Source organism: Pyxicephalus adspersus, chromosome 4, assembly GCF_032062135.1.
Source record: "Pyxicephalus adspersus chromosome 4, UCB_Pads_2.0, whole genome shotgun sequence".
Taxonomy (NCBI): Eukaryota; Metazoa; Chordata; class Amphibia; order Anura; family Pyxicephalidae; genus Pyxicephalus; species Pyxicephalus adspersus.
The window spans coordinates 10792555-10808609 of record NC_092861.1 but is presented as its reverse complement, the minus strand read 5'-3'; the positions used below and the strand labels follow the sequence as shown (position 1 = coordinate 10808609).

Genomic DNA, 16055 nt, shown 5'->3' with positions numbered 1-16055 from the left:
CTTATTTTTCATTTTTCCCTAAAAAGGGGGGGCTGTCTTATTTGATGGCCCTGCCTTATCATCGGGGAAACACGGTATATATGGCCAAAACTTAAACAGCTGTATGTGAATAACGACAACCCCTTGTATACCTATTTGTATAAAAAGACCGTTTTGTCAGAATAAAGATTAGAGAATATTCTTAAGACCATACTGTGTGTATGTGTTATTGGGGTATCTCTCCAGACGTCTGTCTCTGTGGATGAAGGAGAAGTCAGGGTGCATTTGAGGAACTAGAAGTAGAAGCAGATCCTTTAGAGTTGAGACCCCGTTTCTTGATTCATGACCTTTGTGCAAGTCTGCAAATTTTCTTATCACCAAATATAGTGTGCATAGCCTACTCTATTATGCTATTCTGTTACATTGTTTTACCACTATTTTAGGATTTTTGTACTTTATTAAAAACTATATTGATTTCATACATAATCCCTGTGCCTTCATACGTAATTCTTTGTGCCTTCAAAAAACCTTACTTTTTCTCCTTCTTTCCTTAAAGCATAGTCCAACTGTTGGACAAAAAGGCTTTGGCACTCAAACCAATTGATTGGGACAATACATTACCAGTATAAAATTGATGTACGGCTAGCTATATAAAAAAATATTAAAAGCTCGATTTAAAAAAAAATGTGTGTGTTAGGTGAGTTTCTGGCCGACTACTCTGTGCTGTGTTCCATCACAATATAAAACACATTTGTTCTGTCCGGAGATGTCATTTGCAGCAGCCAGGAGAACTAAGGTAGCAGCAGCCCCTGCTTCCCTTTAGCCGTGCAGCCTGATGAATGTATGGCATCCACAGCATCCCTTGTTAGGCTGTGAACAGCTAAAGGGGATTCTAGAGGCTGATCAGCTCCTGCACTGCTATTGGCTGCTGGGATTTTAAAGCCTCTCTGCTCCGAGTCACCAGTGCCTGTTAAAGTGTTTAGCTGGGCTTATATGTGCTAGAGAGTATTTTTCTGTTGCTGACCTTTGCCTGTTCCTGACAATCTGCTTGAACTCAGCCTGGACCGACCTTTGCTTGTGACCCTGACTCTGCTTGTGCCTTTTCCTTTGTATCTTGTTGGGTGGACTGATCTCCTGTGTTTGACTTTGGCTTCTTTCTGGATTCCCTGGTAATTCTGTACTGTGTATTGGCTCCTGGTCAGCTGCCAGCCTATCCCCAGACACCATCTCTTACGCACTGAGGGCAACCGAGTGCTGGAGAATGCAACCAGTCTCCTAGGGGTGAGCGGAGGCTGCTAAAGGGGAAGATTGTGGAGTTAGATTGGGGGACTGGTGTCTGCAGACTACTGGTACTGACCAGGGCCTTACATTATACCAGGCCAAACAAATTACCCACTGTCATGAAGGATCTTCACCAGCAAATACAGTTCCTGACAGACACTATTTACCAGTTGGCACAGTGTGTGGCTGCTCAGGAGCTTCAAAGGCAGAATCTGGATTACTCTTTTCTGGCACAGAATCTTAGAGAATGAGTCTAGTCATCTCCAAACTCCAGGGTGATTCCCAGACTTGGGCCTTCAATCTGCCTCAGGGGGACCCAGGGGACCCGGTGGATGCATTTTTCAAGGCCATGGGGATTCTGTATGCTGACCCTGACCTGGCTTCAACTGCAGAGACAAAGTCTGTAGTCTTCGATAGTGCCTCAGGACAGTCCAGTATTATGCTGCAGATATTCGCAGCTGGGACGTCAGTTCACAGTGGAATAATCCTGCACTCTGCAGTCATTTTCACCTGGGTCTGTTCATTGCCATTAAGGATACTCTTGTGAATCATACATTGCCAAATTCTTTGAATGAGTCTATCTAATTGGCCATCATGGTTGACCGAAGGCTTCGTGAGAGTCACAAGGAAAGGGTTTTTATTTATGCTACACCCTCAGGACCCCTGACTACCTCTGAGCCCAGTCCTCCTCCATCTCTGTCCGAGGAGCCAATGCAGTTGGGCTCCTGCAGGCTGTCAGCCACAGAAATGTTGAGGAGAAGGTCCCAAGGGCTCTGTCTGTATTGTGGGGAACCTGGGCACTTTGTTGCATTCCTGTCCTCAGAAAAAGCCAGGGAAACTTCAGTGCCTATGTGGGCCCCTGGATACCCACCTAGGCGAACAGGTATGTCCGTTAAAGTCTAATCGTGTCCTGTTACCAGTTGAAATTTCCTGGAATTCTTCTGCTAAGCATTGCCAGGCATTCCTGGATTGTGGTGCTGCCAGTATCTTTATGGATATATCTCTGGCCTGCTCTCTTGGAATTCCAGTTGTTAACCAACCTCAGCCATTATGTGTATTTGCTATAGATGATTCTCCTTTGCAGCAGGCAAAACCAACATCCACAACTCCTGAGGTTTTGATTAAGGTGGGTGCTGTCTACTTGTGAATGTTATCATTTGTTCTGCTAGACATTCCTTCATCCCCTGTAATTTTAGGACTGCCATGGTTGCATAAGCATAACCCTGTAATTGATTGGGAATCTAGGCAGATTGTAAAATGGGGGAATGCATGAAGTGAGAAGTGTTTGGCAAACTCATTGCCTCTGTGTGTTGCTAGTGTCCATGAGATGTAAAAGCAGATCCCCCACCTCTTGGCCTCCCTGAAGCTACCCTTGTTCTGAGTCTATCCACTGTAGTAAATGTCCTTGCATGGATCCAGCTAAAACCCACCAGGCACTGCCCACTCTTGACAAACTCCAGTCTCGAGTTCTGCAAAAATTAAAGTGGGCTTCTGGGCTTCAGACTAGGATGAAAAGTGGTAATGCTGAAAAACTGCAGGCAGAGGTTCCGGAGGCCCCTCCTCAGGAGAGGGGTAATGCTAGGAGAGCATCCAGCTGACGACTGTGTGCCATCGCAATATAAAACACTTTTGTTCTGTCCGGAGATGAATTTTGCAGCAGCCAGGAGAACTAAGATAGCAGCAGCTCAGCAGAGGCTAAGCTGGGGCTGCTATAGGTGAAGACTGTGACGTTAGAATGGGGAACTGGTGTTTGGGGAATACTGGTACTGACCAGGGCCTTACAGTGTGTTTCTGGCTACAATCAAGCTATTTATGGTTAACCTTTGTAAATACTTGGTACTGGGCTGTAGTTTATGTTCTAAGTCTCTTATTTACCACTGTCCAAGTCGAGCTTAAAATGAACCTATACCTGGGCTATAAACATTTAAGAATGAAGTAAAGCTCCTTTGCTTTCCAGGTTCTACCAATATAATATATCTTCTCTAATTTTGGAAAACTTATAAATCAGGCTTAATATATACTCACCTAAATCTGCTATCCAGATCTCACACCAATTACTTTTCTAGGTTCAGGAGCTGCTAATTCAACTCTACAGATGTGCACCATTTACATGAGCTAACCCCAAAAGCTAATACATAAATGTTAGGAGGAACCTAACTAAGGAAGTGCTAAGGAATCTTGGATATTCTACTTCTGAAAATTACTATTCTGTTCTAGCATAGAACTAGTACGTAGTATGTTTTCAGCATAGAACTAGTACATAGATCATGAATTATGATTTCACTTTGATTCTGCTTGGTGCATGTTTCCAAATCAAAGACTAAGAGACTATGAACCAGAGACAACCAGTCAGTTTTCATTTTCAGAAAGAGGTAATCAAAATATGACATTGTATTACTCCTATTTTAGTTATCATTAAACTTGAATCTAACCTTAAATTTTATCTAGATAGAAAATGGTAAAATGTTGAGAAATCTCACTTTTTTGTCAGTTGTCACTGGAACAAGTGAAGTAGGAAGGCCTTTCAATAAGGACATCTGTTATGGGGACAACTGTCTCAAAAGGATTTTGCCTTTTTTAAAGGCATTCCCATAATATCTTGTACCCAGAGAGACAAAAAGTGACAGCAAATCTTCCTAATAAGGAACATAAACGCAAAACATAAATATTCTATCCTAATATAAAATGAAAGAAATTATTAATAAAAATAATTTGGTTTTAGAAATGCTCAAAATTATCGTCAGAAAAATCGTATTAATGCAATTATAAAAATACGTCAGTCATTCTTTATATCACAACTAAATGTTTCAGATCTTGTTAGTTTAATAATGGCACCTATCTATCATTGTACAGTATATGCTGCCCTTGGCTCACCCAAACAGCAATGAAGGTAAGATATTTGGCAACAAAACATTAGCAGCAGCAGTCACACTTACCCTACCAGCCTACTTAATTGATTTATCAGATGTGGCCACTTTTTTCCATATCTCTTCTCCATTGACTAGTTTTTGGTAATACACTGTGTATTCTGACACCTTTGTCTTTTGGTCAGTGTTAAGTTTTTTCCAACATTTTTACTACAGTGGCTGTTTTTTGGCACTGCACCAGATGGACAAGCCTTCTTTCACAAGAACATCTATAAGACTTGGGTGTCCTTGACCATTTTAATATTGATCAGCTGTACTTTACTGGGGGATAGGCATTTTCCTATGTGGTTTCACGTTGGAAAGCCAACTTTGCAATATCTGTATTATGAGCCATCTGTGTAAATATTATTTCACTTAATGATCAATATGACATACAAATGCATAGGCTGAATACAATCCTAAAATTTGCCAAAAAAACTCAGTCAGTCTTTGGATGCCAAAAAAACTTTTCTGTCTTTGGATTCTGATTATCCTGGGGATTGCAACTGATATACTAATTTACAAGTAAGGGTTACCTGCTTCTTTCTTTCTTGTTTGTACTTTACTAGGTACTAACAACTGCATATCAGGTTTAGACGAGTGTTTCTCAACCTTAGGGCTCCTCCAGAGATCCCTAGGGGTTCCATGAGCAATGAGCAGTTTGTGCCACTCAGGTCAGTTTACCAGATACCAATAATTACATTTACAAGCCAACAGCAAAATATTATACTACAATACATATTTGTAGTTGATGTAATCAGATTATGATAAAACAAAATCAATATAATCAAAACATTCACCATATAAGAAAATGTACCTTTGGTAGAAGATCACCTTGGTTTTTGTTGCTGAATATCAAACAAGAATTTCTTGTAATGAAATGGTTTATATACTACAATGATGTAGGTACAATAATGGGTGTGGACAATGAGCCTGTTAGGAGGAAATATTGTAAGGATAGACTTAAATTAAACATCATCAATCTCTAGTGACATACATGTTAACACAAAAGATTAAGGTTAAATCATTAATAAAACATACAGATTATTACTTAATCTGATTGTAGCATGAACTGTGTGTCAGGATTTGTAAACATAAGCCTAGGCAGACTTTGTTTAAGGCCTAACGGATGTACTGTTTGGCAGCCCAATTTTTTTTTTCATAATTTTTGAATACCCCTACTATTGTATTGCATTTGTTAATTGTATGTAGAACTACAACCTTTTTTATTTATTTTTTACATAGAACCCTTTTAATTGTAATGTAATTTGTTTTATCATTGACAGTGTATTTATTATTGACAATGGGTTTGAGTCAAATCATGGATGTTAACCATTTGTTGGATTTGTCGAACATGCCATTATTGTTGGGACATACTTCTCCTATCAATAATGCTCTGCACTACCTTAAAACATCAGCATTAACAAACAATGACTACATTTAAGATTTCTATTGTTGTTATTGCAAACTACAAAAAGGAAAAACAGACATAGAGACTTTAAAGCCGTTTCTAATCACACAGAACAGAACATGCACATAATTTGTAATTATTAAAAACATAGAAAACTTTTTATTGTGTCAACTAAAATCAAATTAAAACAAATATGAAATCACATCACAAAGCCATCTGATGTGTAGTCTCATACATGTGTTCTACGTGTTTTGCAAAGCAAAGTCAGCTTTTAAGGTACAAGAAGACATCTATGGTCATTTGTATTAGGCACGCCTAAATAGAACAGGTAGTTCCTTCACAGAATGGTAATTTGTAGAGACCAAAAACCACATAGCAGACTGTAGGGAAGGTTAGGCTCTTTAAATAGAGGAGGATAGCACCAAATGTCTGCCAATAATTAACTTCAATTCCTCAATTGAAAATGTGTAGGATTAGTATATGTATACCGTATTTTTTGCAGTATAAGACGCACTTTTTCTTCCCCAAAACTAGGGGGGAAAAGTTAGTGCGTCCTATACGACAAAGGTGTGATAAAATATTTAAAATAATATACTCACCCGATACCCGATCCTGCGTGTGTCTCTGGCTGCAGCAGCGTCTGTCTCCTCTTCTCTCTGGCAGCAGCACGTGTCTTCTCCTGTCTGTAAAGCAGAGCGAAAGAAGCCGGCACAGCGCCACCTGCTGTTCCCTGTCCTAACTGCCGTACAGTGGAAAAAAAGCACAGAGTGATCAGAAGGGGAATTTGAATGACAGAGTGATCAGAAAGGAATTTTGAATGACACAGAGTGATCAGAAAGGGAATTTGAAAGGCATAGAGTGATCAGAAAGGGAATTTGAATGGCACATGAGTGATCAGAAGGGGAATACCGGTATGAATGGCACATGAGTGATCAGAAGGGGAATAATCTTTCAGAATCTTTTTTTTCTAGATTTTCCTCCTTTAAAATTGGTGCGTCTTATATTCCGGAGCGTCTTATAGGGCGAAAAATACGGTAGTTGCTCATATATTGATAGCGTTGTTTGCACTCCCACATTGCCAAAATAATTCAATCAACAAGGCATGATCTACCATACAATAAGAATGCCCCCCACCCAGCCAGAGATCCCTTCCCATCATGGCTGGATGGAGGGCAATCTTATTGTATGGTGGGTCATGCCTTGTTGATTGAAATATTTTGGCATTGTGTAGGGGCAGACTACGCTAGCAAACTATGAAAAATGTCCCTTCAAAAATCATCTGTCCCTTCAATAAAAATCTTACCTGCTCACAATTATTTACTAGGTAAGTTTAGTTCCACATTAAAATAAAAATGTAGTCTGTTAGTTTTATATTACTTCATTATGGAGAATGGGGTTTACAGTACAAATAAATAAGCAAAACTATCTTATCATCCTGGTAACCATTACATAATGTGTCGCTGTCTATAGAAAACAGAATGTTGTATGTATTTAACCTTAGATTATTTAAAATATGCAGATCATGAACAGAATATCCCTACTGACAACACAGCTTTCCGATTCATGGATCAGAGCACACTGGAAATAGTACACATAAAACAAATACTGCTGGCATTTCAAAATCTGCTTGGCATGGTAGATGGTACATAGCTCCCACACAAGTTTATAAGGGAAGATTGGAGACACTTATAGCATACAATACTACAATATTAGGATTACATGGAAGCCAATACAAAAATTGAGAGGAGAACCATATGAGGATTAGGAGGAAGAATAGACACACAAGAATAGATACAGTATATCATATATTAGTGGAACACTATATGATGTTGCAGTAGTCAATCCAAGAAATAGTGAGAGCATGTAGCAGAAGTTTGGAGGTTGCTGGAAGTGATGAGTGAAAGAGAGTGCAGAATCAAAAATGGGCATGTATATGGGGTGGGGAAAAATAATGTTATTGAGGGGAGAAGATGTTTAGTACATTTTATTACAAGTTGAGTTTTAGATGCTTTTCAGCCATCAACAATTAGATGGATGACAAACAGCATAAAGCTTTATCTAGGGCAATGATAGTCAAGTTAGGCGCGGACTGTTAAATGTATGTGTCTTCTCCTTACAAATGGTATTGAAGGTCAAGGGAGGACATGGGTTTGTCAAAGTAGGAAGTGTAAATAGAGAACAGTACAGTCCAAGGAATGAGCCTGGGGGAACACCAATAGGAAGGGGAGTGGAACCTACCTATGTCACGCATTTTCTTCATTGAGGAAAGAGATACCAATCTCACACATGCGCAGTGAGATCGGCTCTTTTTTTCACTTTCACAGTGGCTATGTCCCCTGATCTCAGACCTGCACAATGCGAGATCGGGCGACGTAGAAAGAAGTCCAAAGAAGAACACAGAAGAAATTAGATGGCGGCACCTGGTGCATCCTCTGCGCCGCGACAAAAAGGAATTCCAGGACGACGCAGCCCCACATCATAGGAAGGACTAGCGTCATCAAGGGACCTGCAGGTTTAAAGGTGTTTTTTTTTTTTTAAGTTTAGGTCCGCTTCAAATTTTAAAGAGTGTGGGACCTAAATAGTTTTTGCATTTCAATATTTCATGGGTAATTAACTGTCAAGCTCATTCTAAATCTGGATTCTTTCTGTGTCCTGTGACCTAGTAGCTTTTGGTAAAAATATAAAGTCCGCACTTACATACAATACTGGGTACTTATATAAGTTGTTGGTAGTTCTTGCTAACTACTTTCAGTAACTTTAGGTCGCCAGAATACAATAGTAGATAAAAACATCTGGCCTTGCTCCAATTTCCTGACCTATATGCTTGTTCTGGACAGCCAATTAAAAAGCATTAAGGCCAAGTAACTTTTAGACGGAGGTCCACAACAGCAGCATTAAATGTCTCGTACTAAGGGTGTATTGTAAAAACTGTTGGGATAAACTCATTTACCCTCATAGTTTCCAATGAAGCTCATTGACACTTTTTTAAAAGAAAAAATATTCATTAGACTAGTTTCTAGTAGTTAAATTTTGAGTTTATGACCTGTATCTTGTACAATGGATCTTGCTGAAAGAAGCATCAAATCTGGCACAAGTGTTTTTAAGAGAATTGTAGGGAACTTGTGATTTATGTGGAAGCTTTGATGTGGTTTTGGAAGGGTTTTATTAGAAGTGATGCTTAGAAGACTCATGTAATGTATTCCTAGTCAATTAAGGTCTCCTATGGAACTCAACCAGTCCCCAACAACTTCTCAATGGCCCTTTGGTGATGTTAAACCAGGTATATCAAGAAACTTGACAACTCCATTTTTTGGTTATTCATTGTAGTCATGCATAGTAGGCTATTTGCAGTAGTCATAAGGAGGCCACATCTATATGTGCACTGTGGCAGCTTGGCAGTCTCTATCAAATGCACATGTGCCATAATGACAACCCACAAACACAATTAGTTCTACTTTTTTATGGAGGGTTGTTACCAAATTTGTGAATGTTTATACATTTTAGATCCCCATTAGGGCCTTAACCTAAATAGTAAATATTTTAGACCTTGTAGGTAACATCTAGAAATGTCAATGTGACATTTGGGGATGTATGTCTCTGATAATGTTTGAGAAGAACTCAACCTTAGATCTTTGACAGTGGAGAATTGAACATGTGTCAAGCTAAAAGGTAGGGGACATCAGTAAGTATGAATCACAGCTATGGTAGGGCTCACAGCTATGATGGAGGAATTGGAGCCAGAACGGAGAAGGTCAATATCAAGGTGATTAAGCCACAGTCATGATGCAGGGGGTCAACCCAAGGATAAAGGGTGACAGTCAGGATAGAGGGGTCATTCAGGAAAAAGTAGTCACAGTCAAGATGGAGGGGCCAGACAGGATGTTGGGTTGAAGCCAGGATGTAGTGGCCATATTCAGGATGGATGAGGTTACAGCCAGGATGAATGTTTAGAATGAGGGATAAACAGCTAGCATGGAGCAGTCACAGTTAGGAATGGGATACTGAATGGCTAGTTAGGATGCAGATTCATATTCCAGAAAACATATATCTTCATCAGCCTTTTCCTGTTTTCTAGGTGCCATTTTTTTAATCTCCTGTCCTTTTTTTCTGCAGCATCACTAACATGGTGCCTAGCCAGTGCAACCCCACCAGTTGCCGCTTCTAACATATGAAAGTCACTTTCTTCAGGTCTGCAACAGGTGGCCTCTTAAATATTTCTTCTACCTCTCTGCTACCATTGGAAGTTAAAGTTTCACTTAGTCCATCTTCTAGTATTCTAAAAGCTCAATTAAAGTAAATGTACACTTCTTTAGGACTCTGCTGATCTTCAGCTCAGTTATCAATTTGTTACATACTATTACAGGATCCTAGCTATTAGTTTTAAGTCCTTAGTTTAACAAAAACTTAGACCACTCGTTAGTCTGGAAATAACCTTGTCTTCACTTTTTTCTTTTCATTTACTTATAAAGGATAGAAAATAACACCCTGACAAAATATGTATTTACATATCACTTTCTTGTAACCCAATTCCCCTGTATCGTATTGACAGACTCTTGCTCTAATGGTCTTTGGAAGCATAATAGTTTATACAAAGTCCTTTGTATACTTCTAAAACAAGATTTTGGATTATTGTGCTTTAACCTCCCTCGCGGTATGATTATTTTGTATTCTTAAATGTCAAATCGGTACGTTTGACATTTAAAATACTTCTAATTTTAAATTTCCCACCAGCGCTGGCCCCCGACGCACACACGCCATCCGCACATACGTTGCATACCTGACCGGCATCTGCATTCCCCAGCCTCCCCAGATGCCAGGCCAGGGGATGCTTATGCCGGCCCGGCATGACCAAGTGGACACAGATGCCGGGCCAGCATCACTGGAGGACGCCACAGGCTCATGAGGACCAGGTAAGCCCTCAATTCCACCCCGAGTGTGGCTCGGGGTTTCCACTTTTTGTAAAGGAATTTCACACTCGGGACTAGCCACACTCGGGAATACCACTAGGGGGGCTAATTGTAGCTAAAGTTGGAGTCAAAATTGGGTTATGGATTGGAGGTCTATAGAAATAGACTCATCTGGTCTATGGTAGACAAGACTTAGGCTATAAAGTAGGAATAGGGGAATGTTTATAACAAAATATTTTGTATATAAGCTTTTCCATTCACATTCATAAATCAGTAAAATATTCTTCAGTACAAATGTCCTAGAGTCAGTCACTTACCGGTTTAAGAGAGGGAATGTCTAACTAATGTGACTGCTTCAACTGTGACATTGTATTCGACTCCCAATCCCACACCTCCAGGAGGCAGTGTGGTGCATAGTGCAGTCATTATCAATGACTTGTACATGGTATTACCTACTTACACAACCAAAATTGAATATTTTAATGGATTTGGTTCAACAGGTGGTGATCAAACATGGTAGTGCAAGCACGTTAATCGAGGCTGTGAATTTACTTTTGTTTATTACATTTTTATTATTAAACAGTGGTAACATTTATTTAAACATATGAATAAATAACTGTTACCATTCTTTATTATTAACCCGGTGGCCATTTCAAAATTCCTGACAGCAGATACCAGTTATATCAGCTTTTACCTATGTTAGCCTAGAAAGTTTCTTCAGTCGTTAGTCTTGATCCAAGCTTAACTTCTCCAATTAAGGGCCAAGGCCTGCCACCTATGTGTGCATTTTGTGTACCTTTGATGTTCAGGTCAATAACAGAGCTCTGCTTAGGTTTAACTATGAGGATGAATTTTAATGCTCTGTCTAATAGCAGGAATCACGAAACCTGCTATCCATAACCTTACCACTGCTGGGCTGTCTTCTGACATAATTAAGGCTTAATACACATAGGCACATCTACTGTCATATACAGGTAGGTTGAGGCCTATCCAAGATGCTTACATACTATCATGCCACTTTATCATTTTTTGACTGTTGTCTCATAAATATTACAGTCCCTTTTTTTGCAAAAATATATCTATTTGATTCCCTCTCTTTGAGGTCTATGCAAGGCTTTACTGTCCTGCTGCTTATCAAATTCTACCAGTACAACATACACCTAGTCCCTGGTTTATATATGAGATAGGGACTGTAGGTTTATTCTTAAGTTAAATTTGAATAAAAGTCGGAACAGGTACATTATTTTAACCTCCCAAGAGGTAAGCCCAAGTGTGAATCGGGATAAAAAAAACAAGCTGAAAGCGTAACCCTAAGCCACACTCAGGGTAGCTAAAAAAGGAAAAAAAAACACTTACCTGGTCCCACCGGTATCGTCCAGTGTCCTGCCATCCTCTGGCCGCGTCCTCTTCCTACACTTGTCCCCCGGTAAGTGCGCTGACGTTCCCCGGGAGTTCCTAGTGATGTTGGTGCGTACAGCCGTCGCTAGGGGCAAGCCACTAACTAAAATGGCGGTTAACAGGTTAAATGTTATATTACATTTATTTTTTTAAATTTATTTAATTTATTATTTTGACATGATTTTGTGTTTCAAACTTTATTATACTCATACTAATTTATTATACTGTAAAATAAATTTTCATGAAAAAACAATGTACTGCTTTTAGACATATAAATCCAGACACAAAAGTACCACCCAGGAGGTTAATAATTCATTTAGGAGAGTTGTTTGTCTCAATTTTTTATTAGACACCACAGTTACTGTAGAAAATCCTCACTGTAAGTTAATCACAAACAAAGAAAAAAAAAAAAAATTATGGAGCCTAGACCCTCATTAACTTCTGGAGCAAGCTGTGCTTTGATATGCAAAAAAGAAACAACTGCAGAGTTTTTTCTTGGTCATTAAAGTGTTACAAGATGCTGCAGGAAACAGCTCACCCCCACTAAGATCGCCCACAACCTCAGCTGTGTTTAGCAAAAGATTTCTTCTTCAAGTCATGCAAACCACCCCCTTCAAGCCTCCCTTCTGCACACCAGAACAGGGAATCCCCTAAGAGTCGTCCATATGTCAGATATCCTTAACCCAGGACAACCTGTGTTCTGTTCTTCTAAAAAGAGATCAAAACTCAACTCTAGTTCAGATCAGATGTAATCAAACATTTGTGCTCATTTAGGTAAACTTTCAATTAACATTTACCAACACATACCATCTATCCACAACTGATTGGAACCAAAAGGAATGTATATTTTACAATTAGTAGACTGCTAAAGTCAGATCAGAAGTTTAAATCCAGCCATGTGTACCAGGCCTAAAACCCAGCCCATCAATCTGTCATCCCCGGGCAGTGAAATGCTGTATATAAGGATGCTGTTATTGCACAGGGAATAGTGGATGAGAAGGGCCTGTAGTAAGCTAGGGAAGTCATGCTCTTAATAACAAAAAGAAAACGGATTCCAAAGGGTCAGAGTATAATTTGTTGGCTGGTTTATTAAATAGTAGACAACTTGTAATTACCAGCCTTTGGTTTAGGGTATTACTGAAAAATTCATAGCTTGCTTATCAGCTATGTTATATACGAGTCTAAATAACAGACTGGACTGAAACAGGTTTCAGATGCATCTAAGGGTCCCTGTACATATATGTAATATGAAATGTATTTGACACAAATCTGTGTAATGTGGTAAAAATCCAATTTTTGTCATTATTGGAACTGAATGAAATTCAAATATAGATTTTTGCATTTTAATAACTTTTACAGAAAATAAAAAATTAAGAAAATAAAAAATAAAAATAAAATCATTTTTTTAGAATATATTAGCTTTGCTTGTATACATCAATTAACTGCATGCATACATTCCTCTTCTTGGTTTTAGGCCCAACTCACCTGTGGATTATTCAACTAAAAGATCAAAAGATTATACAAAATAATTTGTTAAGACCACAGTACAAAAAAATATTGCAGTTCTGAATTGTACAGTTAAATGCTGTCAAAATTTGCTATAAAACATTACAGTTGAAAAAGATTTCCCAAAATAGTTAACTGAAAAATGTAGAAAATACTAATATATAATATATACATATATAATATAATCATATCATATACTCTATTCACTGTAAGCTTTGTTCCAAAATGTAATCTCATTATTACACATTAAATACTTTGTAGTACATCTTTTAGTAGCTGTCCATCTCTAGTTTTTACCATACAGATGTTATTTGCTTAACAACCAGGTTCTGTTCCTGCAACCTGGTTGTTAAAATCATTTGTCATTATATGAGGAGCATAGGATAGACTGGGTCTGCAGCGCCACGGACTGGTGAAAATAGCGGTGCAGAAAATCAGAGGGAGCCTGGAAGAATGAAGACGCCAGGTAGATATACGAGGGGGTGCTGAGAAGTTCCTGGCTTTTCACCCTTCCAGATGAAATGGAAAAATGAGTGTGGGGGGCATGGGACAGCCTTACATCTTAGTATGTAAGTGTGCAAAACTCAGTTCTCTGCAATTCCTAAAACTATTTTTTCTTTTAGTTTGAAGCTGTGATGGCAGAGGCACAAGCAAGTTTCACGTTGTTGAAGTTTCGGGCCGTCATGAAGTTTTTGTTTCTCCAGGGAAGTCAACAAAGGACATTCACACTGAGATGTCACAAACACTGAAGGAGAAGTGTCCTTCCTACAGCACTGTCAAAACCTGGATATCTCATTTCAAGACTGGGCATTTTACCCTTGAAGATGAGCCCCGCAGTGGGCACCCCCCAACCTCAACTGACCCGGCAACCTGCGATGCTGTTCATGAGCTGATTATTGAGGACCGGCGAATATCCACAAAAAAGAAAGCCCAGATACTTGACATCTCATAAGAATGTGTTGGGTTTGTTATCGCCACTATCCTAGACATGTGAAAGCTTTCAGTGAAGTGGGTGCTGAATTGTTTGAACAGTGATCAGAAGAAGAAATGAGTTGAAGTATCCAAAGCCGTTTTGGCCAATTTTGAAGCTGCACAGGACTTTTTGGCTAGGTTAGTGACTGAGAATGAAACCCGGCTACACATCTTCGATCCTGAAACCAAGGAACAGTCAAAGGAATGGCGCCACAGCGGGTCCCCGCGACCGAAGAAATTCTGAACCTAGAAATCAGCCAAAAAAGTCATGGCGTCCGTTTTTGTGGGACAAAGGCGGTATTCTGTTGGTGGACTACCTACCTCAGGGCTCCAGTATCACCGGACAGTATTATGCTAACCTCCTGGACCAGCTGAAGGAGGCAATTAAGACGAAACGAAAAAAAAAAACAAAAACAAATACCAAGCAAATTTATGTTACATAAACAAAAAAATCCTATCTAAGGATTTCTTTGTTCTACAAAAAAAGAAGCTAGGCCAAGAAACACATACCCATCACCATGCATGTAGCTCTTTTTCAAAAATTAACTAATAACTAACTATATAACAAAATCTAAGGGGTGTGTCACACTTACCTCTTCCTCACTATAGTGCAGGCGCCTCTCTCCTGCGCATGGGGGCAGTTCTTACTCTGGGCCTACCTGCTTTTCCAAGCTTTATCAGTTTCTTCCAACCCGCTGGCCAAGCAGGAAATAGCCTCCTAATCATCCTTGTGCAACACCCTTTTTTGGCTTTTTCTTTCCCCTTCACATCAGCTACTTCACCAGGAACTCACATGTGCTCAGTGGGAGATCTTATGACCAAGAAAAAAGAATGAAGAAAAAGACGGAAGAGAAGATTGAAGATGGCAGCGCCCTGCCCTTCCTCAGTGGTGGGATAAAGAGGAATTTCAGGATGACACGGGACCAGATCGAGGGAAGAACTAGCATCATAGAAGGACCTGTGGGATTAAAGGTTTTGTTTTCGGTTTACTTCCGCTTTAATATGAAAGCACTGGGAGTGTACCAATTCTCTCACTGAAATCAATACACCCTTTTCTTGGTTAATGCTTTTGTTAAAACATTCAAAACAAAGTATAAATTACTTTGTATATACCAAATAAAACTTTTTGTTAACATTTTTTAATATAATTTGGTAAAGTTTGGGCAAGTTGTAATGTTATGGACTTTCCCACCCTCCCCTTTTGTGCTGAAGATTTGGTTCAGTCCACTCAGTGCACAGAAGAATTTTCCTGAGGTAATTTCCTGAGGTAAGACTCCATGACAAACTATGGAAATTTTAGATTTATCTGCTAAAAACGTTTTTCCTTTGGCTGTTAGAGTTTCCTTAACTTGTAAAGTAGTGACTAAATGAGTTTATGGCAATTTCTACAGTTTAAACTACTAATAGGTGAACTTCTAATAAGCACAGGCCGAGAAGCACAAGGATTCTAAAATGGCTGCTGTAGATGACATAAAACTGCATTTTGCACTGTATTCTCTGATCCGGTCTCAGATTAGTTTTATCTGCTAAAAGGTTTTTTTTTTTTTTGGCTGGTAAAGTTTCTGTAACTTGTATGGTGGTCAATAGAAGTGTATATAGCAGTTTTTGGAATTTAAACTGTTTATAAGTTAACTATATAATGAGTATGGGTCAAGCAGCACAGGATGACTCTAAAAAGGGAGGCCTGGAGCATGC

The 16055-nt window shown here is 39.2% G+C and overlaps 1 protein-coding gene and 1 long non-coding RNA gene across 9 annotated transcripts in view; one reads left to right on the top strand and one right to left on the bottom strand.

Moving 5' to 3' along the window:
• Window positions 1-15331, bottom strand: part of LOC140328057 (serotriflin-like) — a 42427-nt gene extending 27096 nt beyond the window's left edge. For 3 of the 8 annotated variants that reach the window (XM_072407376.1, XM_072407374.1, XM_072407379.1), the window contains exons 1-2: window positions 14954-15331; window positions 4984-5099 (exon numbers count right to left, since the gene is read on the bottom strand). Coding sequence is in view for 2 of the 8 variants with exons in the window: in XM_072407372.1 (XP_072263473.1) it covers window positions 3741-3797 (57 nt within the window). In the remaining 6 variants the exon portion in view is untranslated. Of the gene's footprint in view, window positions 1-3740; window positions 3897-4983; window positions 5100-14953 lie in introns of all 8 variants that reach the window. The other 5 variants (XM_072407375.1, XM_072407372.1, XM_072407378.1 and 2 more) reach the window with 3 other exon arrangements.
• Window positions 15332-15509: 178 nt separating this feature from the next.
• Window positions 15510-16055, top strand: part of LOC140328056 (uncharacterized) — a 9903-nt gene continuing 9357 nt past the window's right edge. The window contains exon 1 of the long non-coding RNA XR_011920221.1: window positions 15510-15627. This is a non-coding gene — a long non-coding RNA (uncharacterized lncRNA). The remainder of the gene's footprint in view (window positions 15628-16055) is intronic.